The following is a 27,488-nucleotide window of genomic DNA, read 5'->3' as shown; positions in this document are numbered from 1 at the left end:
CAGCTTAGTGGTCAATGTTTCAGTGAAGTGTCACCAGAGTAGGAATTAACTTAGTGGTCGATGTTTCAGTGAGGTGTCGCAAGAGTAGGAATTAGCTTCTTGGTCAATGTTTCAGTGAGGTGTCACCAGAGTAGGACACTGCTTAGTGGTCAACGTTTCAGTGAGGTGTCAGCAAGAATAGGACTCAGCTTAGTGGTCAATGTTTCAGTGAAGTGTCACCAGAGTAGGAATTAACTTGGTGGTCGCTATTTCACTGAGGTGTCACCAGAGTAGGAATTAGCTTATTGGTCAATGTTTCACTGATGTGTCACAAGAGACAGACTCCATGGACACAGATTAGGGAACAGTTTAAATACACACTGTAACAAGTGTGTGAGTTAGTGAGTGAGTTGGACTAAAAGTAAGATGTCAGTGTAATGTTGAAGAAAAGCTACAATTGACAGTTTTTAACATTATTTCTACAATTTATATAAAACCAACAAGCATGGTGATACTGGCAGCTGCACACAGGATAACCAATGCTCCTCGTGAAGACATTTCCTGTACATTACTCAAGAACAAGGATATTGCCTTGATGACAATCAGGATGACTCACGCCACACTGAAAGGTGGCACACATGGCTGACAGAGCATCATAGGATTACCTGGGTTTATCTACTTGTGAGTCCTGTGGTCTCTTGAGATTAATAATTCCAGGCCCAGGCATAAAAAGGGAATACAAGGATAACCACTGTGACGTATTTAACATCTACAGGTTTGCGATATGTGCACTTGACTTTTTAATGATGTCATAGCACTTGCATTCTCAACATGCCTACACTCAACATGGAGACTTAATTCCTTGTTGGAAAATACACTGGAGTGTGTGAAGACAATCAGACAAGGACAATATGATTGTATTTCTAACATGGAAAAGTCAGTTTAACAAAAAAAAGGTAAAGTGCTGCAATTGAATTAGTTTTCGAAATTCATACAGCCATACTTATAAATTCTCTCAACAAAGAATGAATTTCTGCAACTCAACTTTTCATAGGGATAATCAGATACCGTATTCGACGTAATAAGCGCCCCGCTCTGATCAGCGCCCATGGCAATATTTGCTAATATATTGGCTTCTGAACAATCGCAATTAGAACCCTTTCCGATTGATCTATGTACACAAGACTTATTTATTTGTGTATAATATGTGTGTTATATGCATCCTTAATAATGGGAAATAAAATTCTTGAAAAATAACCACGAAATTTACGATCCTTCAACTCTGTTTTTTTTTTCACCAAAATAATATTCTTATAAGAGCCCCCTTTTTCTAATTTTGAGGGTGCCCAGGACACTTATTATGTCGAAAATGGTATGTCATTCTATTTAAATATACCCTTGACACAAGAATTAAGAGAATCAGTTACGCTTAGCATGTAAAGATTAAAATATCCCTATCAATTGTGGAGACGTATATTAGTTGATCCCTCAGCGGAAATGATAAACAGGTGGTTATACAAAGTCAGCAGTTACAACATGAGAATGCAAGACTAGTAAGAAAGCACCTTCAACACATGGTTCAATGAGTCTAGTGTTTGTTTGTTTGTTTGTTGTTTAACGCCGCACTCAGCAATATTCCAGTCTGGACCAGACAATCCAGTGATTGACATCATGAGCATCGATCCTTGCAATTGGGATTGATGACATGTATCAACCAAGTCAGCGAACCTGACCACCCGATCCCGTTAGTCGCCTTTTACGACAAGCATAGTCACCTTTTACGGCAAGCATGGGTTGCTGAAGACCTATTCTACCCCGGAATCTTCACGGGTCTAGTCTAGTGGAGTATATGCACAACATAATCATTATCAACATTTCACCTGCTATAGCTGATACATCACTGTTATATAAATGACAAGCATTTGTCTCACAGTTGAACTTATCGAAGTCCATTTCTTTCATTTCTGAGTCTTGGTTATGTTTTGTGTGATCCTTCCTTGCTCTACAGTCTTATCTGTACAAAGCTATCAATTTGGATAATTGGTATTTTAGTTTGTGAGTACAGAGTAGATGCTAAGGAAGAACAATGTTGTAAAAGTAATATCTCCATTAATGTTTAATGAAAAAACAAGTGCTACTTCCCCCCCTCAAACTTAACGACTGTCAGATCCGAAGATCTCACAGGATGTGGTGTACAGCACAGACGTCATTCAGCAGCTGATATTGTGCCTCTTATGAAATAATTATTCCTTCATGGCGCAATAAACAGGGAGAGGCCATATTTCCACATTGTTATTTTCTGTGTGCAGATGCGGACAACTACCTGGGAAAATGGTAATTGAGCAGACGCAGAGAGAATCTGACAGGGCAATGTGGCATAAGTGGTCCTTGAACCACATCTCTGCAAGGGTTGGTATTAATGTGTAATGACTTCTCAGGCCACCAGGGGGCAGACCTTGGTTCCTTAGCCAGCTGTTAGTGTTGACGGAATAATCATCAAACTTGAGTGAGTGAGTGAACACTTTTGTCAACAAGATGAAACTGTACTGCTATGATTGTCTGAAGAAGCAATTTTTGTTTGTTTGTTTGTTGTTTAACACTACACTCAGCAATATTCCAGCTATATGAAATCAGTCTGTAGATAATTGAGTCGAAGACCAGACAATCCAGTATTGATATCATGAGCATCAATCCATGCAATTGGGATTCAATGACATGCATCAACCAAGTCAGTAAACCTGACCCTCCTATCCCGTAAGCCGTTCTTATGACAAGACTAGTCGCCTTTTATGGCAAGCATGTGTTGCTGAAGACCTATTCTACCCAGGATCTTCTCGGGTCCCAAAGCAGTAAACCAGTGGCTGACAGCATGAGCATCGATTCCTCCCACCATCGAAAGATGAGAAACGAACAGGTCGAAGTTGGAAGCTAGCGTTCCCAGGTGGTAATCCATCCAAATCCATCCTCAGTGAGCAGACACCAAAGATCCAATCTTCGTTGAACTTAAATATTAAGTCCCCTCAGTGAGGGGGTCTTGTTCTATCAGCGTAATGCTATGTTAAATAGCATAACATAGCACTGTTGACTGATCATCATGTATCTCCGGATCTACCCACACTGTATTATGTCTAATGACAATGTTGACCCAAACTATGAACACAAGGGGGAGGGATCATGGGAGGCATCGAGGGAGGGATTAGGGGAAGGGCTAAACTGTGATCCTGTCTTGCTTAATATTGTGCATGAGTCACAGTTGTGGCGCAACTCGTGTTTCCATAATAAACACAATCAACACCGGGGAGTAAATAGGTCAGAACTAACACAGATGTATCTAACTCCACAACATCAATATATCGGTCAGTAAATGGATGCCATTTGATGCTGCCATCAATAACACATAACCCAACTGGTCCACGAGGGACCTTTACCAGGTCTACTACTCTCATTTGTATTCTCTTTGGCTCTTTACAATTCTGCTCTGTTTTCGTCTACAGGAAACATCATATACAACTGACAAAATATAAGGGAACTAATGATTTGAATGTAGCTATCACTGAGGTCTTCAGTTTATTCTGTACTTGTAGGCCATGGTTCTTTTTGGACAAACAAAATACAAATACAATCACTGACGTTATTTACAATACCGTGGTGTTAGACCTGAATGCAGCATCTAATCACAATGAAATTGTACATCATGCATGAACAGCACACAGAGGCCAAAGTATAGGGGAAGTCACAATCACTAATGCATTGAGCTAAACACACATAAAAATGCCTCCGAGACCCTATGAACAGACTGCATGGTAAATCGGGGATGACAGAGGGGGCTCAATATCACAAGTTGCCACCGTATTCGACGTAATAAGCGCCCAGGGCACTCTCAAAATTAGAAATAGGGGGCTCTTATTAGAATATTATTTTGGTGGAAAAAACAGAGTTGAAAGATAAATTTAGTGGTTTGTTTATGCTGACGGCCTGAACAAATATATACGACAGATATATTTTTCCAGAATTTAATTGCCCATAATTAAGGGTGCATATAACACACAAGTGCGTATTATACATGAATAAATAAGTCTTGTTTACATTGATTAATCGGAAGGGGTGCTAATTGGGATTGTTCACTTGCCAATATATTAGAAAATATCGCCGTGGGCGCTTATTAGAGCGGGGCGCTTATTACGTCGAATATGGTAATTATTTGGGAAATCAAAAAGTGTAACTTCTCGACTGCTGGACAAGCAAAGTCAAACAGGTGGGGCCGCAATGAGACCTGGCGTGGCAGGCCTGAACAACGACACCCAGACAAGATTGCTCATTTCATTAATTGTAATATGAAATAAATTCAAATCTGCTCCTTCCATCAACAGAGAATTCTGTACAATAACAGAAAGGTGAATTCAGCATCAACCATTAAAATATGGCTCAATGCAGGCCGCCTGAAAATAAAGGCGTCCTGTGAAGGGTGTGACCCAAACAGTTTACCATAGCTGACAGCAACTGGGGTAGGCTAGGCAACAATGGGGACAGGATGTGCGCCAAGTGTGTTACACCATATTCACAGACAATTCAAGGTTTATCCTCCGATTCACAGATGGCAAAGTTATTGGAGACGTAGCAGCAAGCGGTTTGCCAGGGCAACAATTCTTGACCAGATCAGTAAGGGGTGGGAAGTATCATAGTGTGGGGTGTTATCACACATGACAGGCGAATTGATTTGGATAATGTTAACAAACATTTGACTGGCCAATGATATGTTGCTGACTATTTGCAGCCTGTAGTTGTTCCATTCATTTGAATTATCGGCCAAAATTTTGAAGATGACAGTACCAGATCATATCGTGTCCGGGAGGTCATCGATCATCTGCGATAAGAAGGCATACGGACATTGGACTGGCCTGCTAAATCTCCTTACATGTCCATAAAAGTGTTTCCGTGGGATGTCCCCGGGCAGAGAGTGTACGTGAGAGACCCTGCACCCTCCAAGGCCCAGCTTGGGGTAACTCCCAGGCGGAATTGCGGGAAAGTCCAAGGAGAACCATATGCAAGTTAATCAACAGCATGCCAGAAATGTGTGGTGCATGTATCGACCAACCAACATGGTGGACACACCAGATACTGATCTACATGCCCAAAATTAACTTCAGACATTTAACGACATTACGCCTTCACCATCATTTCATCAGTCCCCTTACTTTTTGTCATTATTGTCAATTTTTTTCGTCTGCTGGGGAGAAATCACATGTTTTCACAACGGTTTTGGTGGAAATGCATATATGTGTGTGTTAGGCTTTTATAGGAGAGCACTTCGAAAATCAGCAAAATCTGATGTTTTGTTGGTTGTTAAATACTGTAGCTATCAATATTCCTGCTATACAAACCAATGATTGATATTATGAGCAATGCGGTAAATGACATGGAACCAACCAAGACACCGAGACAGCCACCCGATCCACCTACTCACCACGAACAGGTTGTTGGCGACCTGCCAAGGGTTCATGAACACCATAAATCTGATAGTAGAAGGCCAGCAAATTTCAGGAAGGTCTGGTGACCTTGTGGACTATCACTTTTACCATTAAGCAGATTTTTGGAAAACGTGAAAATATCCACCCTACTAATCAGTATCTCTATCATGTGTCTATCCAACACCTACATTTTGAACAGACAAATGAAAATAAAAATTGATGGTAACACTGCCTCCACCCTACCAATTTGTATCTTCAGTATTCAGCACTGGACCTGCAACTCTTTCACAATAGAATAATAGATACATAATAGACCTCACTGGACAACCAACCTATCAATGATCAAGATGGGGTGGATAAGCCCAACCCATCCATCCCCGCTATCTGCCAACACAAGGACCTGCCAGACACAGTGGAACTGTACCATACACCTATCAATCTCCATCTACCTTCACACACAGAACAATCAGTACTGCAGCTGCAAATCCAACACAATGGAACTGCAGTGTTAACTGAGGTTCTGACGGCCATCTGGTTGCCAAACAATCTCCAGTAATTAGTAAGTTTTCAGAGTATTTATTACTTCGCTATCACATCCTCAGAACACCTACTCTAGTTAACACCTTTCCTCTGACATTCTGATTAAACACTTTTTCTAGAACACCTACTCCAGTTAATACACCTCTGACATTCTGATTAAACACTTCTTCTGTAAACCATTCATTCATCTGTGAAACAAGAACTACAAAAAAATAAATGGAAATATTTCTGTTATAAATTCTTCCATCCCTAAAACACCCGATTGTCTGGATTTATCTACCGTGTGTCTTTGTGGCCATTGATCACAATCCACCCGAATGTGACGATGTTAGATCTGCCTACCTCATGTTGTAAGTCCACTTATCCAGCTTGAAGCTTGGCTCCATGTTGATGGTATCCCACTGTTCTACATCAGATAAATGACATTACAGCCACATTGGCCTCCAGGTCATGTCAATACCCGTGATGGGGGTCTGTCTGTCCGTCTGTCTGTCTGTGAGTGTGTCTGCTCAGTGTCTGCAGCTGGTATGTGCCGACCAGTTCACAACGAGAGGAGTTGAGACACTGCGCACTCTGTCACATATTGATCAGCTCTCTGATGGTGACAACAATCCTTCTCCTAGACCTCAACCTGCCCAAGCTGTACGCTATCTCTCTCTCTCTCTCCCTCTCCACCCACTTCCTGATCGTCGTCAATGAACACTACAATGGCGGATTCCGCAATATAAGTTTAACCCACTTCAGGTCAACACACCGACACCTCTCCCATCTGAGAAGCACACTTCCTTCTTGTCGCACACAAAGGGTTAGCGTGACTGTTTAGCAACGTTTATCTGCTGCTATGAAGCAAGCTGAGTCAGGCCGACTTCCCCAGCCACAGTTTCTCATCTGTCCATATTGACACAGCTCTCAATCACAGTGATAACCTAACACTCTTCGTTAACAGATTATGCTCACGAAACCTCCCTCCTCTGCTAATCTTATTGCCTCTCACAACAAGTCCCTGTCACCAGTAGCTCCCTCTACAGGTGAATGTGTGCGATCAGACTGTACTGTCCGTGTGACCAAGTGTATAGACAGTGTGATCGGCTGGTGCTCGGCCAGGCAGAACTGCGACGTTGTGTCCACACTCACCTAGGGCCAGCGAAGTGTGGCATTGTCCTCAACACCATGGGATACACAAGTAAGACTTGTTTATAACATGCCAGCTGGAAGGTGTTAACTTGCTTATATCACTACTCGTTTGCACGTCATGTGGACATATCTAACTTTGTAAAAGTAATGATTTCCATATACTGTAAAATAATTCGATTGATTTTTGCTACTTGCTGGAACACAAATAATTGAGATATTGTGTTTATTAACTTATTATCTATGAAATGCTGATATCTATAAATCAAATATTACAGATATTAATTAAAAATGTTTAAGAGAATCAAGAAAGTCACAAAAAATAAACAGAAGGAAATGAAAAGAAATGAACATCTTTAGGCAGGGTTAGGAAAACCACTAAAAATTATGGTAAAATTAATATTTTTTTGTTTTTATTATAACATAAAATTATACTTCATATGATCCTAAGGACAGCCGGGGCTTACAACAAATATTTTTTAAATTAGGGTTGTATGAATGAACTGAAATTAATCCCTTAAGATAAATCGAATTACAAATTTCAAGTATGCAGTCACAAAAGTAATACCATAAAGATCTTAAAAATGTATACCGGTATGTAGCTTGGGCAAATGTTCTGCGCACATTTCGGCCACGTTAAATTTTTGCATGTGGACTTTTATTATTATTAATTTTTTTTACTCTTTGTACCATTTTTCCCCCCTGGCATTTCTTTGTCTGTATTGAGATTACAGCTCAGGGTCTGCTCTTTCTGCAGATACCATACTGTTAGGGGTTTTCAACAATGGTCTTGAAACATAAGGGGTAACTGACAGACACCAAAATGTCATATTTTTTCATAACCTCAAATGGCTATAAAGTTATTATTTTTTAGTGTTGATTTATTTTAGGGATACTGTCAAATGCACATTTCTAAGAGCTTTCTATATATCTATAACTATAATGGTTTCTAAAAGGGGTCATGTGACCAGCCCCTAATGCATTGTGGTCGGAAATTACGTTTGAACCTGGTTTGGACATGCAGTAGATATATCTTAGGGATAGGTTATCAAAGAATAGGACGAGCATTTAGAAAGGGTCATAAACTGTACAAATGTCCAACATTTGGGGTCAATCTCATTTGTGTCAACCTATGGAAGACGTCCATTTGGGGAACGTCATGCTTTCTTGTAAACATATAGAAGGCATACATCGTGTACATTCGGAGTCAGCCATTATTTTTGTCTTAAGTGAGGCAACTTCCTTGTTTATAACATGCTTTAACATGCCTGCATACAGATAAGAATGTGAATAGATATCTAGATGTCTAAAATGTCCAGTCATTCATCTGTAGATAAGCAGTACAACCTAGAGATATTTCAAACATATTTCTAAGAAAAATCGATCTTACAGTCTGATAGTCCAGGAAGGAAATGTAAATTAGCATATTATTCTAGAAATTCATTGTATTAATTAAAGTGTTTGGGAATTAGATTTAAAAAACAAAAGTCAAAGGTTTTATGTTCATTACAAAAGCCTGATTAGAAACTGCCATGCCTCCTTTAAAGATTCTGTATTAAATTTCCATCATTTATCATCCTTAAAACAAATTCTGCAGTGCTGAAATTAGGGGGTACTGGGGACCCTGAAGTATCTCGTGCCCCCTAAATCGGAAACTGTTAACATTAAGGTAATGACTTGGACCCCTTGACTTTCATGTTTAATTTTTTGAAATTTTGAGTTCTAACTGAATTGCTTCATTTGTATCTGAATAAAAATCACTTTCTTAACTTGAGACAATTACATCAAATATCATGCACCCTGTACATGTTCAATCATTCGTACAACTAAGTTAACATGCCTTGTTCCAGCTATTTCAATGCCTCCCACTCATCGTATATCAACCACCCTGATGTGTTTTACATACCGGTATATAAATATGTGCTTTTAAAGTCTCAATTTCACAAGAAATATCACAAAAATAAAATATTTATCTTGCCATGGCAACTTGATCATACAGGTCAGCGAGATTGATTGATTTTATTAAATGTTAATAGGTAAGGAGGCAGATTTCAAATGTAGACATATTTGTCTTATACAAACCATGGTAAATTGCTTTTTCAGGATTGAGATGATTTATTGATTTTTTAGAGTAAATCTTTTTCTTTTCTAAACCGGGATAAATAGCAGAGTAGATAACAGAGCCGGGTATTTTCAGAATGACAAACCCACTATCTCCAGTCAATGAAATAGAGCTCAGTAAAGACAAACAGTGCTGTGTGTCCTGAGGTTGATAAATCTGTCGAATAAATCTACTAAATACATGTCTATTTCATATACTTTCTTCACCCACACTCTAGTGTTATATAACGAATGGAATGGTTGGTTGGTTGTTGGTTTGTTTACCTCTGCACTCAGCAATATTCCAGCTATGTGACAACGGTCTGTAAACAATCGAGTCTGGACCAGACAATTCAGTGATTAATATCATGAGCATCGATCCACACAATTGGGATCGATCACATGCATCAACCAAGTCAGCAAGACTGACCACTCAATCCCGTTAGTCGCCTCTTACGAGTGGAGTGGAGTGGAGTGGAGTGGAGTGGAGTGGAGCTTTGACCACTAGGCTGGCCCACCACCCCCTTCATGTTAGAAAGTGAATAAAAAAAAAGTACATATGAACATATTTATCCATTTACTAAAAGACTGCCTAACCTAGACAAACTGGAAAGATTTCAACAGAGGCAGCCCCATCCAAACCTTTTCCTGACTGCCCCCAAACTTTCGATCTAGAAACACTATCAGGCGACATCATAGTGATGTTGACGAGTGACAAAGGAAGGTTACGGCTTGTCCATGGAGTCAGGGAAATGTCACGAAACAAACGACCAGCTCAAGGCAAAAAGCATCGGACACATATGACCAATTATTTGACTGGTATTAGTGGTAATAACATGCATCATACAGTGCACACAAACTGATAACCAAGTTGCTTATTACAAGAAGGATAAAACTAAAGATACTTGAGAATCAGTTGTGATTATGATTAAAATATTTCCGTTTGTATCTTCAGCCATGGAAAGAATACATCCTCTTAAAATTTCTTCGGCTAGAAGAGCAAGCGCTTAAACCACCAGGCTACCCGACCGCCCCTTTTTGAATACATCACAGTTGTGACCTGTTGTTACATTTTAGTCAGGGTGATCAGATAAAACAACATATCTGCCGAAATCAAGCCTTTTGAAAGTCAGTTTGACCTAGTCTCTTGCACTGATTAACTGTATACAGGGCATGATATATGGAACTTGATTGAACTTGCACAAGGTGCATGTTGACATGAATATCTAGTGGGGCCAGACTAAACCAGGTTGCACCCTGATTCAATTAATATTTCAAAGTTAAAACATAAACTACTCTAAACAAACAAAATCTCAAATCCCTGATGATTGTGTCATGATTATTCATAAGCGACATATTGCTGTAAAATGTAATAGGAACAAGCAGTAAACTACATTTATAACAAGCATGTTTATAACATATTATAACGAACTGACGGATATAACAAACTATTTCTTGTCCTGTCCTTTTGCTGTATATATGCCGTACAGTTATAATGAACTACGGTTATAACAAAATATAAGTAGTGGTCCCTTTGAGTTCGTTATAACTGTAATTTACTGTATGTAGTCTGCGTAAAAAGTACCCACAGTTTGATGATGTCAAGCCCAAGAAAGCATGACAAATTACACATAACACAGAGATTAGTGTGGTACATAACACTTAGAGGTATTGAGTGTGTTCACAAATCGATTTTGTGTGGAAAAGTATGGGTTAGTCAGACACAAATTTGAGTTTTATTGACATGCACTTGGTGGATGTAGACATAAATATTAGGTTGCATTTTTCAATAATAGGCTGCACTTATGAATGTTTTATATAACTAAATGGAGCACAGAGTAAATATCAAGTTTATTAAAATTCATGCCTATCCTACATAACATACAGATCCAAGAGCGACTATGCTGGTCTAAAGAGGAGACTAACGGGATCGGGTGGTCAGACTCGCTGACTTGGTTGATGAATGTCCAATCTCAATAAAATCAGATCTTAGTTCTCGCTGCCGCTAAACAAAGATCTGAGGACATCCCATTACGGGTCACGTCAGACTGATACATGTTTGTTTGTATGCTCAATCGTTGATTCAAAAAAGCCCTCTTCACGTTTCCTAGATTAGAATTCAGAATAGTTGAAATGTTGTCAACTGTGGAATAAAACAACATTCATTCACTCGCTCAGTAAGTCTCCTCTGAATGCATATACTTTCTAAATTTACTTGGCTGATAGTTAAATAAGTACAGTCCTCATTCGGTTCTTTAATAATCAATCACCCTCACAATGTCTTGCTGCGCTTCCACACCCAGCTACCCGACCTACTAGAGATACCCTCACTTGAGCAGATCTTGTCAGTGAGGTTGACACTGCACCATGGCAATGGTATTTTATCTATTGATCTATGGAGAGTCCTGTTGACAATTTTGCTATGCAACCTCACCATTGGAGATACAGGGATGTCGCCATCTCTTGTCTCCACGGTGACAAGCTGATGTTTCAAAGAAAAGTACTCCCAACATATCAATAATTTCAAACCTACACATAACACATCAGTTCAGTGTTTGTATAAACCCAAACAATTCTGTCTTACGGCAACAAATTCCCATATTTAGATCAAAACAAATAGCTTGGGTCTGACTCATATCATGACAAGCAATTTAAGGAAATAGCTGATAAGGCAAAATTATTCTACAGCCTTGAAGAAGGGACATGAAATATTGATATTAATGGATCTTAGGTAGAATCAATCCCTGATTGGGAAATAATACCCGACTGACTTCCCTCTTGCACGTCAGCTTACGAAAATAGACAGTCATTGTTGATACTGCTCGTTACAGCAGATCACCAGGGGAGGAGCACCATCTTAGTCGTTGCCTTGGTTACACCCTGGGTGCAGAGAGCTTAGAAGTTTATGTTTTTGTCCATTCAGATTGTGCCAGTCTCCACACAAATGTGCAGCGTTAGAAATTTTCACTAGTCCTATAGTCCTTACCCAAACAGCCCAATAGCTAAGGTATCATTGGGACTAGTAGAAATTTGTCCTTTTTAAGGTGAGGTGAAATTGGGTTTAACGTGGCGTCCAAGGTTATTGCACTTATATAGCGACGTGCTTGCACGTGTGTGTGTGTGTGGCTGCTTGTACTAGTCCGGACTGATGCCGATTTATAGTGCTAGCTCACTGAGATACCATGCCGCAGTTTAACATGAATACCCTATTCAGACACAGTATACTGACTCCGAGCCGAACAGTCCTTGTTTTAGCCCCTTTTTGCCGAGTGCAAGACAGGGTAACAATGTTTTAACGTCTTTTGGTATGATGCAGGCGGGAATCGAACCCAGGACCTTCCGCTCTCCGGGCGAACGCTCTACCTCTAGACCACAGAGGCGGTCTCCTTTTCAAGAGTTTTGCTGTATGTTATCATTATATGGATTAGTGGACTAAAACTGTTAGTTTCTATCGCTAATGTGCTTAAAACGCATGACACATTACTCTTTCAACACCTCGATTTATGTGGGAACGGTACTGTCTTGTATTATCTTGTGATGCGACGTGTGAAGATCCAGGATAGAATAGGTCTTCAGCAACCCATGCTTTTCATGAGAGGTGACTATGCTTTTTGTAAGAGGCAACTTACGGGATCGGGTGGTCAGACGCGCTGACTTGGTTGATGCATGCATCCCAATTGTGTGGATCGATGCTCATGATGTCATCACTGGATTGTCTGGTCCAGACTCAATTATTTATAGACCGGCGTCATATAGGTGGAATATTGCTGAATGCGGCGTTAAACAACTAACAAACATCCTGTGATGCCCACTATACCCAACCATACCCACCTGCTTCAGCCCTGATAAAATCCGGGTGAGAATAATAGCGTTATAGACATGATTGATTATCACATGGATAATACAATCTATCCGATAAACATGGTATCACGATCTGATAAACATGCAAATAATGTCACCCTACCAGAGCTACTTTTAACATTGTTTAAGTTCCACCCTGTGAAGATCCAGGTTAGAGTTGGTCTTCAGCAACCTATGCTTGTCATAGTGAGTGAGTATGGTTTTACGCCGCTTTTAGTAATATTCCAGCAATATTACAGCAGGGGACACCAGAAAAGGGCTTACACATTGTACCCATGTTGGGAATCGAACCCAGGTCTTCGGCGTGATGAGAGAATGCTTTAACCACTAGGATACACAACCGCCCCTATGCCTGTCGTAAGAGATGACTAGCGGAATCGGGTGGTCAGGCTCGCTGACTTGGTCTTCGATGTGCCAAGCGAACACTTTAACCACTAAGCCACCCCACCGCACCACAATCCCATGGGATGATGTCATAAGGCATGTGGGGCGACGATGATAGTCATTCTTGTAGATGGCTGCCAGGGGGAGCCACACTGCCCTCTACCCCCTCGTCGTATGCAAACAACTGATTGCAACAAAATGACATATTGATTCAAACAAAAGGTAATTTTCCTCCACAACGGAACTGACTATGCAGAAGTCAAGCGAGCAACGTCTGTTTGTGTCAGGATGTATTGAATTCATTGATTAGATGGCATCAATTAAGACCTCGTTCATCAAGTCAAGCCGATGATCGAAGCATAAGTCTGTTTGACATGCAGGTAGAAGCTTTTATTGTCTGTGCTTGTGTTGAAATCAATGTCAATTTGGTTCCGAGGTTTTGACGGCAGCAGTTGATTCCAATTAGAATAATGACATTTGACCATCTGACCCTCACCTTGATTACCATAAACATAACAATGCAAGTCTTGTGAAGTTAAAATAATTGTGTGGATATTCTCATGTTAGTAATCCTCACACCAGTAACCTTCCCTTGATGTAGGGCAACTCTGGACTGCTCGTCACCATGGTCACTGGGGAAAACATAGTAAAGGATACCAAACTGTAATTTTGGGTACGGGTATGATGAATGACTGCTTTACCCACAAGGCTACCCCTAGGGCTTGGACGAGTCTAAATTTACTACCCAGGAACCCCCCCGCCCCCCTTATTACCCGACCCTACCCGGGTACCCACCGTAGGTCTCAAGAGATACAAAATGTCCGATTGGGAATAAAATATTTTACCACAGCACTAGCAAAACGTATTTAGATACATGTATTAAACAAGTTGGGTTCACACATGCAAGGACTATGACACATTTTTCTCAGCAGTAAACTTAACATGATGGCGACCCAAAACACAAAAACACAAAAACAAATCCCTTTGCAATTATCCAGTGTACCATACCTCCATTCTATTATGATCCTGGACCCTATTGCCACCTAAGCTATGTTGATCAGTCTGGCATGAAAGACAATGACACGATGCTAAAATTAGACATCCAATCAAATTGCACTGTTCTTTCAAGATTAAAAACAAGCAGCAATGTCACTTCCAAAATGATGTATATTTCAGATGAAAAACGTGACGGTTTCTTCCTTGTTATCTGTGCTGAGTCAATGACAACAGTGACGGGGAAGCAACACGAATTACAAACAGCAGATTTCCATGACTTAGGCTGCCTTTCAAACTCACATTTGGCCATATCTAAGATAGGGCCATTCTTACATTTAAAAATCTAAGATTGTAAATTTTTCAGTAAATTGTATATATTATTCCTGATAAAAAAATAATTTCACATACAATTTCTTACGACCATTGCATCAAGATTCTTTGAAGTTGTATCATTGGATACGTTTTAACTGAATCACCAGTAGATTGGGAGGAAACGTGTGCACAGCTGATTGCTATTTCTGGCTTAGTTTACGAGAAAATACACACAGTAATTTTAATCTCTGCACATAAAACAATTCCTTGGAGTCCAGGAAATACATTTTAAATGGTAAATCAATATGTCTAGTGATGTTTTATATCAAATTTCATACTTTATTGACCAAGTTTGTTATACCTGTTTATTCACCCGAATCCGCTGAAGGGATATGTTGGGTTGTTTTTTTTAAAGCGCATATTAATACTCGATAATTATTTTTTTTACACTATGAATCATAAATATCTTCTATTCTAATCTTTTTTGAAACTCTGAAACGTGCGACATAGATTGTTTTAGGTAGGCAGAGCATGTATATTGTTTTGTTGGTCATCTACCACCTACGACTCGACCTTCGTTAAACCGCTGATCATCTATAACGCTCATCAATTATTTGGACCCCGAAGGTAGCGTTATGGCGAGGGATCACTGTATTTTTATAATACTTATCCTATCTCACTCTATGCTCTAAGAAGGATGAGATGCATAGTGTGAGATGGGATAACTTTAAACATTTGTGAATTTTACAGTAAATTGTATATTTATTATACTTATCCAATCTCACTCTATGCCTCTGACCCTTCTCAGAGCATAGAGTGAGATGGGATAAGTTTAAAAATTAAGTGTTTTGTATCATCAGGTATAGCGATACATCAGGTATGTATCATGTATCAGTTTCTGTGTGTTACTTCACCTTACAACTTTGCAAAACTTCCTCTGCCAGTGTATGTCTTCCAGTAAACACCATTATCAATCACTGATTACCCTACTCAGACAGATGAATTTGTTTTTAACTGGAGTATTTTAATCATATTCCGATGATACTGATGAATAAATAAAATCAAGTCGTAAACTGCCATTGTCTGTCAGCTGAAATGCCAGATTCCAGACTCTCTAACGACTGCCACAACAATTGAAATGTGTCCAAGTCTAATATATTACCAGTACCTAACGAGCCCTTTGATTGGTAAATATTTGCATTATTCTCGGTCGGAAATGTAATACATCTCCGCCACATGGCTTGAAGTAATCAAACACATGTTGAATTAATGGATTGTTATTCCAGACCCATGTGTCTTTTTTAGGACCACACCATTATTTCAAAAAATCAGTCTAGAGGAAACACTGTTACTGTATTCGACGTAATAAGCGCCCAGGGCGCTCTCAAATTAGAAATAAGGGTCTCTCATAAGAGTTGAAAGATAAATTTCATGGTTTATGCTGACAACCTGAAATGTTTATGTATGACAGATAGATACTGTTTTTTTCCAGAATTTAACTGCCCATAATTAAGGGTGCATATAACACACGAGTGTGTATTATACGCGAATAAATAAGTCTTGTGTTCATTGATCAATCGGAAAGGGTGCTAATCAGGATTGTTCACTAGCCAATATCTTTGCAAATGTCGCTGCAGGCGCTTATTAGAGCGGGGCACTTATTACGTCAAATGCGGTAATATGGAATATGTTAGTTCCATCATGTCTCAGTCTCACATATTAAAAACCCAGGGATACTGTGCAAAGACAGTTGTTGTCATGGTTACCTAGGTGTCATGGCATGATGTGAAGGCATCGTGTATGTTGTATAATTATTGCCCTCTTTATCTGATTTGTGTTCGACTGTTGTCAGATCGAGCTAGCTCCCCTCTCTGCTGCAGACACACACAGAGAGGCCCCATATATTTCCTAGCAGTCAGTTCATGTTTACATGTGAAATACTGCATTTGAATAATAATACCTTCACAGTCCCTACACTGTACGTGACACAAACATGTAAATAAAAGACAAAACTGTTGCTATCGCTTTAGTGGAATTGTCAGATTTGAAGTTATTATTTTGGCATAAAAAACAAAGACATTTTCTATGTAAAAGTCCATTCCTGGACAGAATATGCTGTATGTAATCCTTCAAGTTTAAAGATGGCAGTTTTTACAATAGTTGTTGTTTCCAAGATTTGTGGGTCTGTTAAGTAGTACAAGCATGATAAGATGACATACTAGATCAAAGTTTATTCAAATTTAACAAATTAGGCCATTGCTTACAAATATTAGCTTTCAACATTTTGTGTCAGATAAAATTAATCTCAACTGAACTGATCACTTAGAAAAGCACATGATCAGTGCTGTTGGTGTCTCTTACATTGTCTAATGCTGTTCCAATGCTCTCATCACAGCACTGTGAATTATGTAATTTGTTTCCCTTGCAATGCATGTCACACTCTGGAGACGGCAGACAGTGTAAGGGAGATAACTCTTGTAGACATGTCTTAGTCAACCTTCAGCCACATTGAGAAACGCTTATCATCTTCAGCGATAGAAACTACCAGTTTTTTGTCCACTAGTCCTTATAATGATAACATATAGCAAAATCCTTATAAATAGCAAATTTCTACTAGTCCTTATGATACATTAACTACTGGGCATTTGCAAGGACTGTGGGACTAGTGCCAATTTCTAACACTGAAGACTGTAGATGAACAAGTACTAAATATTTACTGGGACATAAAAGAAGATGACTTCAACTTTAACATGTTAAACTAAAAATATAACAAAACAATAACAAAGCTCATTGGTTACTTCATGAGAATTCAAGGCTTAAAAAAAATAAAAGCATTGGTTCTCAGGCAATGTTTTTTGAAAATATAGTGCGGCCCAGTGTCTTTTTTTGTCGTTGTTCAAACTAGCATGTAACCAATAAACAGTTGTGAAATCAATAAACAATTGTGTACAATCAACCTGGGAAAGGGCCTCCCTACATAAATGTATTCCTTGGTGAGTAAAATACTGGAATATTTAAGGACATTTTTTTTTTTTTTTTTTTTTTTAAATTGTCAGAAATACAAATTAAATTTTATGATGATGCGGGCGGTGCCTGAGAACAAAGACTATTTTTTTAACTACTGATTGGGAAGAGCAATACAACAGCCCCAAACATAAATCAATATTTCCATTGGCATTCTCTCACTAAAAACCTATACTAAAACGATCTCTGCTGTTAATGTAAAAACATCCCATCACCAGCCCTATATACAAAACAGGAAGACAAGGCAGCAGGAACAACAGCCCCACCCACCCAACAGGACATGGAGCAGTAATGGAGATAAACATTGTTATGCAATGCCAGCAAGCTGTGTTTACGATTCTTATTACTGTCCAACTGTCCTGGTTCAATCAATACCACCCATGATTAAACGATGCAGAATACTCATGTGACAAAATATTGGAATCTTCCACCGGGTAAAAAGTGTTTGGTTTCCATGGTAACACAGAAAGCCACCATGAGGCTCATGCGATCAATTGTGAACTACCTGCTTGTTAGGACTGATGAGCCCCTGTCGGGATTACATATATTACATCAACAATAATAACAATGTCAAACCCTGGCAAAGATTTGATAAGCATGATCAAAGTCAAAGTAAGCTTGAAATATTTCTTGAACATTTCCCGAAATATCTTGGCATTAGCTTAAAATATTTCTGAATGAAGTACAGATGAACTACAATAATTCTCTACAGGAAACAGTTGATTAATGCTGTTGGTATTATCACTGCCAGTACTATTTCAGGCAGACCAGCAACTATTACAGGCTCTTGTTCAGACTGTCTAATATATTCCCACTTATTTTACGCTTGACATGATTAATGACAAATTGTGTGCATTTATCTAAACTTGAAATTCAGTTTTAAGTTGTTATGAGTGTGAGTGAGTATGGCTTTACGCCGCTTTTAGCAATATTCCAGCAATATCACGGCGGGGGACACCAGAAATGGGCTTCACACATTGTACCCATGTCGGGAATCGAACCCGGGTCTTCGACGTGACGAGCGAACGCTTTAACCACTAGGCTACCCGACCGCCCTAGTTGTTATGAGTGTTATCAATACGATGTAAGAATTAAACATCAAAATGAATACATTAGGTTTGATCAAATCTTCTTTTGATTGCGTGTCTTCTTACCCCTTATGAGATGGAGTGTTTATTGTATATTTGAATGTGTGCTCTTTGTTTTGACCCAAACAGAGTTTGTTTGTTGTTAAATGCCACACTTGATATTAATGTGTCACCAAATACTGCAAAAACCAAACCCAAGCCTAAAAGGAATGCATGAATTTAATGTAAGTAGCCATCTCTTGAAATTAAAAAAAACCTCAATATATCTGATTACCGACAAGCGTTTGTTTGTTTGTTGTTTAACGCCGCACTCAGCAATATTCCAGCCATATGACGGCGGTCTGTAAATAAACAAGTCTGGACCCGACAATCCAGTGATTGACATGATGAGCATTGGAATATGATGACATGAATCAACCATGTCAGCGAGCCTGACCACCCCCGATCTCGTTAATCGCAAAGCAGACACATTTTATGGATAACAACTTCTTTAATACTATACAGGTTTGGGTATAGATCCTTATACCAGGAAGACTGGACTCGTTAATCGCCTCTAACGACAAGCACAGTCGCCTGTTACAGCAAGCATGGGTTACTGAAGACCTATCCTCTACCCAGATCTTCAAGGGTCTCTCAAACAAAGAGCTTGACAATACCATATTAGGGTTGGCACCTTAAACTATTATTGGTTGAGTCATCAGACTAAATGTTCTCCTGGAGAATGCTATATGGGCGACAGGACCAATGCCTGGTTCTTATGTTGTGAATACAACATGACTCAACAGAGTTTCTTTTCTTACCTGGAAGGTCGTTACAGGTGGTGCAGGAGGTGATGTGAGGGTGAGGAGAGGAGGTCCCAGCTGCCACTGCCACAGACCTCACTGTAGCATACAGGAGTGATGAGCACTGTAGAAAGAAATTTGACACACTGAGGTACACGGTCCAACACAGACACTGAGTAGCCCTTGTCCAGTAGCACGCGAACAACACTTCCACAGAGTACAAGCAAGTCAACAGGGGGACAATCTAACCAGGAATGACTTCACGTCCACCGAACACTTAATATGAGTTGACTCTTGTTGCATGTTGCCACTAGTCCCAACAGGCCACAGGGGACTAAACACAAACCCCTCCATCACTGAGGGGAATGTGAGGATTAGCTTAATTAACTTCTACAGCATACTAATCCCATCAAACAATGGCCTGGTACAAGCAGCCTAAATGAGCAGAGATTTCATTATTTCAATGGAGCATTGTCCTGACTTAATAAGGTAATTAAGTAACAGTTGTTTTCAATCTGGATAATTGATCTGATTCTGTGGTTGCTGGCAGCATGCGGTGTGACAATCACACAGTGGACTGTGTACTGATTACTCCAGCAGCAAAAGCAGGGAGACTGGCCTGTCTTAGACATACAGAATACTACGGTTATAACAAATTCAAAGTGACTGCGAATTTTGTTTGCTATAACCAAAGTTCGTTATAATCAGTTTATTCAGCAAATGGCCTGGACAACGAAAATAACAGTTTGTTATATCCGTCAGTTCATTATAAGCATGTTCCTTATAAACATACTTTACAGTAATGAAATAGATGCTAGAAGTGCAGACATGCCTAGGGTTTCACACAGTCAATTCAAAGAGGGAAACTAGTAAGTTAACCATATCTCACAGTACCAGTCTTTGTCTGATCAGTGTCTGAAATAATTTTAAAACCCAACCAGTCAGAAGGGCATGTGCCCATCTTCAAAGTTACCTGCCTGCATTCAGACATCATAAATATTGAAAAGTCGCATAAAATTTGACAAATCGTGTCTTGTTTCAGTAGAAATAATGCAATCAATTACTTGAGAATATATGACGAATTATAATAAAACTAAATACGTAAGTAGTCTTAGTATACTTATATTATCCGCCAGACAGGTTGAGGAATTTTTATGCAGCCCAACAGAAAAGTTACCAGCCACGGGCCGGCGGGCAGGCAGTTATTTCGGACACAAAGTCTAATACTATGGAATCTACTATAGTCCTCACCACTTGAAATAAAATCACGAAATATTGTGATGATTAATTAATGGAGATAGCTACAGGTGTGCTAATACTTATAAAGTGAAAACATGCCATTCCGCCGATAAGGAATATTACTTTCAGTATGACAAAAATTGCAGATTGAGCTTTTCTAGAAATATCCATTTTACTGGCGATAAACATCATCAGTGAGTTTCAATCACATGTCAACAATGCGGGTAAGCTTTGGCAGTCCAGCCGTGATATTGCTGAAATATTGCTAAAAGAGTTGTAAAAACATACTCACTCTCTCACTCAAAATATGTTCATGTGTTCAATATCATCCATGTCATAAACAAAGGACGGAAATTCTTTCACCAAAGTCTCAGTGACATAATACTTGTACGACAAGTTGGTCATCACTTACTGTAGATCATGACATTAATGTGCCACCAAATACTGCAAAAGTCAAACCCAAGGCTAAAAGGAATGCATGAATGCAAGTAGCCCTCTCTTGAAATTTAAAAAAACCCAATATATCTGATTACCTACAAATGACAACACTAAGAATGTAGACTTGGAATACCACGATACAGAATGAGGTAAACGCCAGGATAGTCGTGAGTGTTAGTAGAGATGTCACCATTCACCAATTTGTCGGTACATCTAAAAGTTCAATGGAATTACTTTGTTGGCAAAATGGATCCTACCTAAAATTAATTAACAATTTTATCATTATTCACTTTCTGTTTATATAGTAGTCATGATAGTATTAAGATTTAAATTCTGTTCTGGTCTTTTTCTAACTGGTATTGACACTCTGAAATCTGAATAATAGTGATTGAACTGAGACATTAACATGATTAATGTTCAAACATAACACCAGGCATTCAATGGGTTTCTTTGACTTTGATAGTGTTTATGGCCTATGAAAAATAAAATTTTACGCAAATTACGTATCGCCAACAAAGTATCGTAAAACAGAATCGTATTATGAGATAGTTGTATGATGACATCCCTAGTGCATGTAGGTTCTTTGTTGTTCAACGCCACACTCAGGAATATTCCAGCTATATTATCAAGCTGTAAATTATCAAGTCTGGACCAGACAATCCAATGATTAACATCAGGAGCACCGATCCATGCAATTGGGATATGATGACATGCATGAACCAAGTTAGCAAACCTGACCACCCGATCCCCTCAGTTGCCTCTTACGAAATTTACGACTAATTCTAACCCGGATCTTCATCATGTTCAGGGGTATGTACACGTAGTAGTAAGACAGTGAGTGAGTGAGTTAGTATGGTTTTACGCCACTTTTAGCAATATTCCAGCAATATCACGGCAGGGGACACCAGAATTGGGCTTCACACATTGTACCCATGTCGGGAATCGAACCCGGGTCTTTGGCACGACAAGCAAACGCTTTAACCACTAGGCTACCCGACTACCCCAGAATAATAGTGTTTACATTCTCCTTGTCATGGTGATCCAACTTCCACAAAAGAGGGAAATACTGACTAAAGCATATTAAAATAAGGTAGGTAAGATGCAACAATGATGCTTCCAAGTGTTGTAACACAAATCCTTTGAACCTAACTATGCAATGTCAGTTATTAAACATCACCAGTCTGCTGCAACTGTATTAGACAATTTCACTATGTGGATGGTCAGTGTTTTGCCAATAATTATAGATTATTTGACAAGGTTGCCAAGAACAAAGACACCATCATATGTGGTTGGCGGCTGTCATAACAGCTTGATCAACATGTGTAAACAAACAGCAACAGGACTTGACATAGTACTTAATGAGAAATACTATGTCTTGTAGGGCTGAAAATATATCCCGGGACACTGATGCATCGCGATTCACTCTATACGATAAGGTGCACGATTTGTGAGGTGCTGTATCTCGATTTTCACGATACGTTTTTTTTAATAAACTTTTATCACAGATATGTTTTAAATGTGTTTTAAATGAATTCCAAATTCAAACCAAGTCATAAAAACGTAGGGACAATATAATTTCCGCTACACACACGTACGTCTCCGAAAATACAGCGGCTATACTAGTTTTGTATTTCAGTAGCAGTTCAAGCTTTCTGATTGGCTGAGTGGTCTCTAACTCAAACATGTCGGAAAAAGCAGATGCCTGTCCTTTGCTGGAGAAACCAACTGGGACTCACAAATCAGTATATTTCGGGTTCCAAGTAACCATGGTAACATTTGAAGATGGAATCAAACACGTGTTCAAAGATGAAACGTGCTGTTGCATGTGTCACGTAAGGTTAAAATACAGGGGCAGCACGACAAACATGACAACACACATACACCGTCATCACCCAAAGATAGACATTAGTGGTGCCACATGCTCAGGGGAAAAGACAAAGCCTGTAACTTACTTTACTGAATCCCAAACGCATTTTAACATGAATTATTACTCCCACCAAGCTCCAGTTGGTCAACTTCATTTACCAGAGACTTTCAAAAACAAATTGAAGGCAATGTCAACACAAAATTTACAAAATTCCACCAAGAACCAATTTTGCAAACACTGTTGTTCCTAGCCTCTATGCTAATACCAGGGATCACGTCCTTGAAACTCTGACAAATGCATGTTCATTGGCCCCAACTACCGGTTGTTTGTTTGTTTGTTTGTTGTTTAACGCCGCACTCAGCAATATTCCAGCTATATGACGGCGGTCCGTAAATAATCGAGTCTGGACCAGACAATTCAGTGATTGACATCATGAGCATCGATCCACGCCATTGGGATCAATGACTTGTATCAACCAAGTCAGCGTGCCTGACCACCCGATCCCGTTAGTCGTCTCTTATGACTAGCATAGTCACCTTTTACGGCAAGCATGGGTTGCTGAAGATCTATTCTACCCCGGAATCCCCTAACTACCAAAAATGGCAGATGATTCATTAAGTTAAAATACTCATTACAGTATATACTTTACTCATGAACATTCATTCACTTTTATTTAATTTTTCATTTAAATAAACTAAGTTTAATTCATTTATCTCTTGTCTTCTCTTGTCACTATGTGTATCGTAGCGTGTCGAGATACATAACGAATCGTGATGTAAGTATCGAGATACATATCGTATCGTGACCTAACGTCTGGGGCTAATTTAATTGTTCATTGGCAGATTTGTTAAGTAACACATGTTGTTTCCTGGATGTGTAATTGACCTGACTTGAGAGTTTGTCAAGTCATAAATGTGTCACATACTAATGGGAGTAAAGGATATGCACAGTCTTCACAAGGATTCATGCTAGGATCAACATGACCAACTTAATAACTTACAGTATGTTACCTAAATGATTCAAAGCACACCTACGCAAGTGACTTTAAAAACTATCCAGAACAAGAGTTGGCCACTAACAAGGCTATATCCCCCACCCCTGTTGCAGAAGTTATGACCTAATTAAATCTAAACAAACCCTAAACTTTTTTAACCAAGGTGGAACTTGTCATGGAAATTGTAAAAGAAAGAAGAGTTTGGAACCGAAGTCCATCTTGTTGCCATGGAAACGTAAAAAATAAAAATTTCTAAAATTTCTAAATAGCAAAAGGCACCAGTTTAGCATGTATCTGACAAACCTGCTAAGTTTCATGAAAAAATATTGAATGGTTTATGAGTTATGCTCCGCAAACAAACCCTACCCTCACAGAACCTAAGTCCATCTTGTTGCCATGGAAACTTAAAAAATAAAAATTTCCAAAATTTCTAAATAGCAAAAGGCACCAGTTCAGCATGTACCTGACAGACCTGCAAAGTTTCATGAAAAAATATCGAACGGTTTACAAAGTTGACGGGGGATATTGAACCAAGAACAAGTCCTCAATCTTCACTTCCTTAGTTATATGTTGGTACAGAATGCAAAGGTTTTCCACCAAAAACATGGTCAGTTGAATCATATTGTGTACTCTTCAAAAATAGTAAGGGATACTCAGAAATAACTTCAAATTTCCGCAAATTGTAAGAGATATAAGTTTCCAGTAACAGTTACATGATAATAAATAATAAAGAACAAACTGGAAACACATTACAACCGAAGTGAAGTAGGACAGTAGATGTTGACTGCCAATTATCTTGACGGACGACAAAGGTGAGATGGGAAATTTCAAGGTTGACGTTTTCATATCAGTAGGGCATAATATCGCCACAATGTGTCAAACATTCATTTCCTCATTGCCTCCCGATGGGGATTTGAGGGAGCCTGTCATGTCCCAGACGTTTGTTTGTGTGTTGTTTAACGCCGCACTCAGCAATATTCCAGCTATATGACGGCTGTCTGTAAAATAATTGAGTCTGGACCAGACAATCCAGTGATTGATATCATGAGCATCGATCCACGCAATTGGGATCGATGACATGTATCAACCAAGTCAGCGAGTCTGACCACCCGATTTTCCCCTTTTACGACAAGCATAGTCGCCTTTTACGGCAAGTATGGTTTGCTGATGACCTATTCCAACCCGGAATCTTCACGGGTCTGTCCCAGATGTGTTGGATGAGGGAAAGGTCTGGGCTTATTGCTGGTCTTGGCCTTCTGTGGATGTTGTGTTGCTGGAGGTGAGCATTGACGATTCGTGCATGGTGAACATGGGCATTGTCGTCCTAAATGACATAACATCGACCCACTTGCCTCTCAAATGGGACAAGAAAGTGCATCAGCATGATCAGTATGTTGTCCCGATAGTACTATCCAGTGACCCTTACTTGCACAATATGGAGTGGGAATCGCTCAGTCATAGTGATGCCACCCCACACCATAACAGATCCGATGCTAAATGTGTCTTGAGGTCTCAGGTTGACACTGGCTTGATGCTCATTTCAGCGTCACCTGACACGAACATGACGATAAAAAAGTGCAAAGTAATTTGGGACTCATCTGAAAATACATGTGACCAGCGACGATTACCCCTGTTTCGACGGTATGTACACCATTGATGTCTGTTGGCAACATGACAATTTGTAAGGGGTGTTGTATCATGTGGCTATCGAGCATGGATATGAGTTGCATGTAGATGACTTTTAATCGTTAAGCCCGTAACTCAAACCCAAGTCGCCTGATGAAAGTTTGCAGCAATTGATTCGCCATTTAAGCTTGATTTTTTGGAGCCTGGTTTCAGATCAATCGATTGTGTACTCTTGTCGTTGACCTGGGATGCTCTGATCTGAGTCAATCGTCAACATTTTGGGTTTCTTGGTACCTGTTCCATAGTCCACTTATCACTGACTGTGAAACATTGACATATTGGCCACTGCATGCCGACTTCTGCCAGTTCTCAACACTCCCCACATTGCAGATGCTGACACGCTAGTTCATACACATACAATAAATAAAATCTAGAAAATCACAACTGTATGATATGCAGAATCAATAATATTGACAGAAAGAATTGTCAACAGATTAATTAACTTTCCTTAAAAGTGTCAAAATCAGGAATGACACCCAATGCACGTGTGGGGCACTACTGCAAGCAAACTATAGGTTAGGCTTTGGTTAGAACTGCAAGGAACTTTCAGTATATAAGTAGATCTTTACTGCAATATTTTTTCTGTTTTCCGGTATATTGGGTAAAAATTATGTAACAAGTGTCATGATTAATTTTACTGTTTAACCTAAAAGATACTGAGGAATTCACTCACAGATGATGTTTCCATTCGAAAAATTGATTGACAAAACGGCAGAAACAGGGATCCATGGCAACCATTTATTGGGAAAACATAAATTTCCCTAATAATTCTTGAAAATTTATTTTTTTTAAATTGCCGGCCACAAAAATGATATTGTTGCAAGGGGTTTTACTGAAATTAAGATTTCAGACTCATAGTTCTAAATAATCTGGTTTTCATAGCTGTAGCTGAAAAAATATCTAATCTCGATACAAAAACCCAGGTAACACGCAGAATATCAAATGGTTGATCACTCAGATTTTATCACATAAACTAAATTTCTTTTTTAACATTGATAATCATGATAATATGTACAAATCACAATCACGACAACATTCTTGCAATGCTTCAAAAAACAGCGGTTTCACAACTAATCAGTCATGGAGGAAACATTCCAAAAACACATGAGCATGATTTGAGCAATTGCATCACTTATGGAATGTGTACTACCATGGCTACAGAATCGGTAGAATGGCGCAAAAGGCAGAATTGAAAAGTATCTAAAAATACCTGAGAGATGAAAAGCATGCTGCTGGTGAAGTCAGACTTCACTATGTCTAACATGCAATAACACACCTGTTGATAAACCAATGTGGTTTGAATCACTTGATTCACTGGATCTGGACACAGGATTCACAGGATAATAATAACAATAATAATAACAACAATAACAATAATAACAATAGGCCTATTAATATTGCGCTATATCCACACCACATGGGCATGCTTAATGCACTACTCTATTATTACCCCGGTCAGTGGATCGGTGTGTGCTCAACCATCATTCTCAGCTCCCTAGGGAGTATACTACCCAAGCTGACTGTGAAGCGCTAGAAGGTTAACAACCACATTGCCATCTTTATCCTACCCGGTACCCATGCACTGCTGGGTGAACAGAG

At 39.2% G+C, this 27,488-nt stretch overlaps 1 protein-coding gene and 1 long non-coding RNA gene across 5 annotated transcripts in view; one reads left to right on the top strand and one right to left on the bottom strand.

The window, feature by feature from the left end:
- Window positions 1-27,488, bottom strand: part of LOC139475859 (tubby-related protein 3-like) — a 97,051-nt gene that overhangs the window by 57,555 nt on the left and 12,008 nt on the right. Inside the window, exon 2 of one of the 4 annotated variants that reach the window (XM_071259069.1) lies at window positions 19,684-19,789. Coding sequence is in view for 3 of the 4 variants with exons in the window: in XM_071259068.1 (XP_071115169.1) it covers window positions 6,330-6,373 (44 nt within the window). In the remaining variant the exon portion in view is untranslated. Of the gene's footprint in view, window positions 1-6,329; window positions 7,031-19,683; window positions 19,790-27,488 lie in introns of those variants that run through there. The other 3 variants (XM_071259068.1, XM_071259072.1, XM_071259071.1) reach the window with 3 other exon arrangements.
- Window positions 7,028-27,488, top strand: part of LOC139475861 (uncharacterized) — a 43,516-nt gene continuing 23,055 nt past the window's right edge. Inside the window, exon 1 of the long non-coding RNA XR_011654027.1 lies at window positions 7,028-7,170. This is a non-coding gene — a long non-coding RNA (uncharacterized lncRNA). The remainder of the gene's footprint in view (window positions 7,171-27,488) is intronic.

Source organism: Haliotis cracherodii, unplaced genomic scaffold, assembly GCF_022045235.1.
Source record: "Haliotis cracherodii isolate W230 unplaced genomic scaffold, xgHalCrac1.p SCAF_3, whole genome shotgun sequence".
Classification (NCBI taxonomy): Eukaryota; Metazoa; Mollusca; class Gastropoda; order Lepetellida; family Haliotidae; genus Haliotis; species Haliotis cracherodii.
Note: the sequence above shows the minus strand (reverse complement) of the source record. Positions and strands in the feature narration are given on the sequence as shown.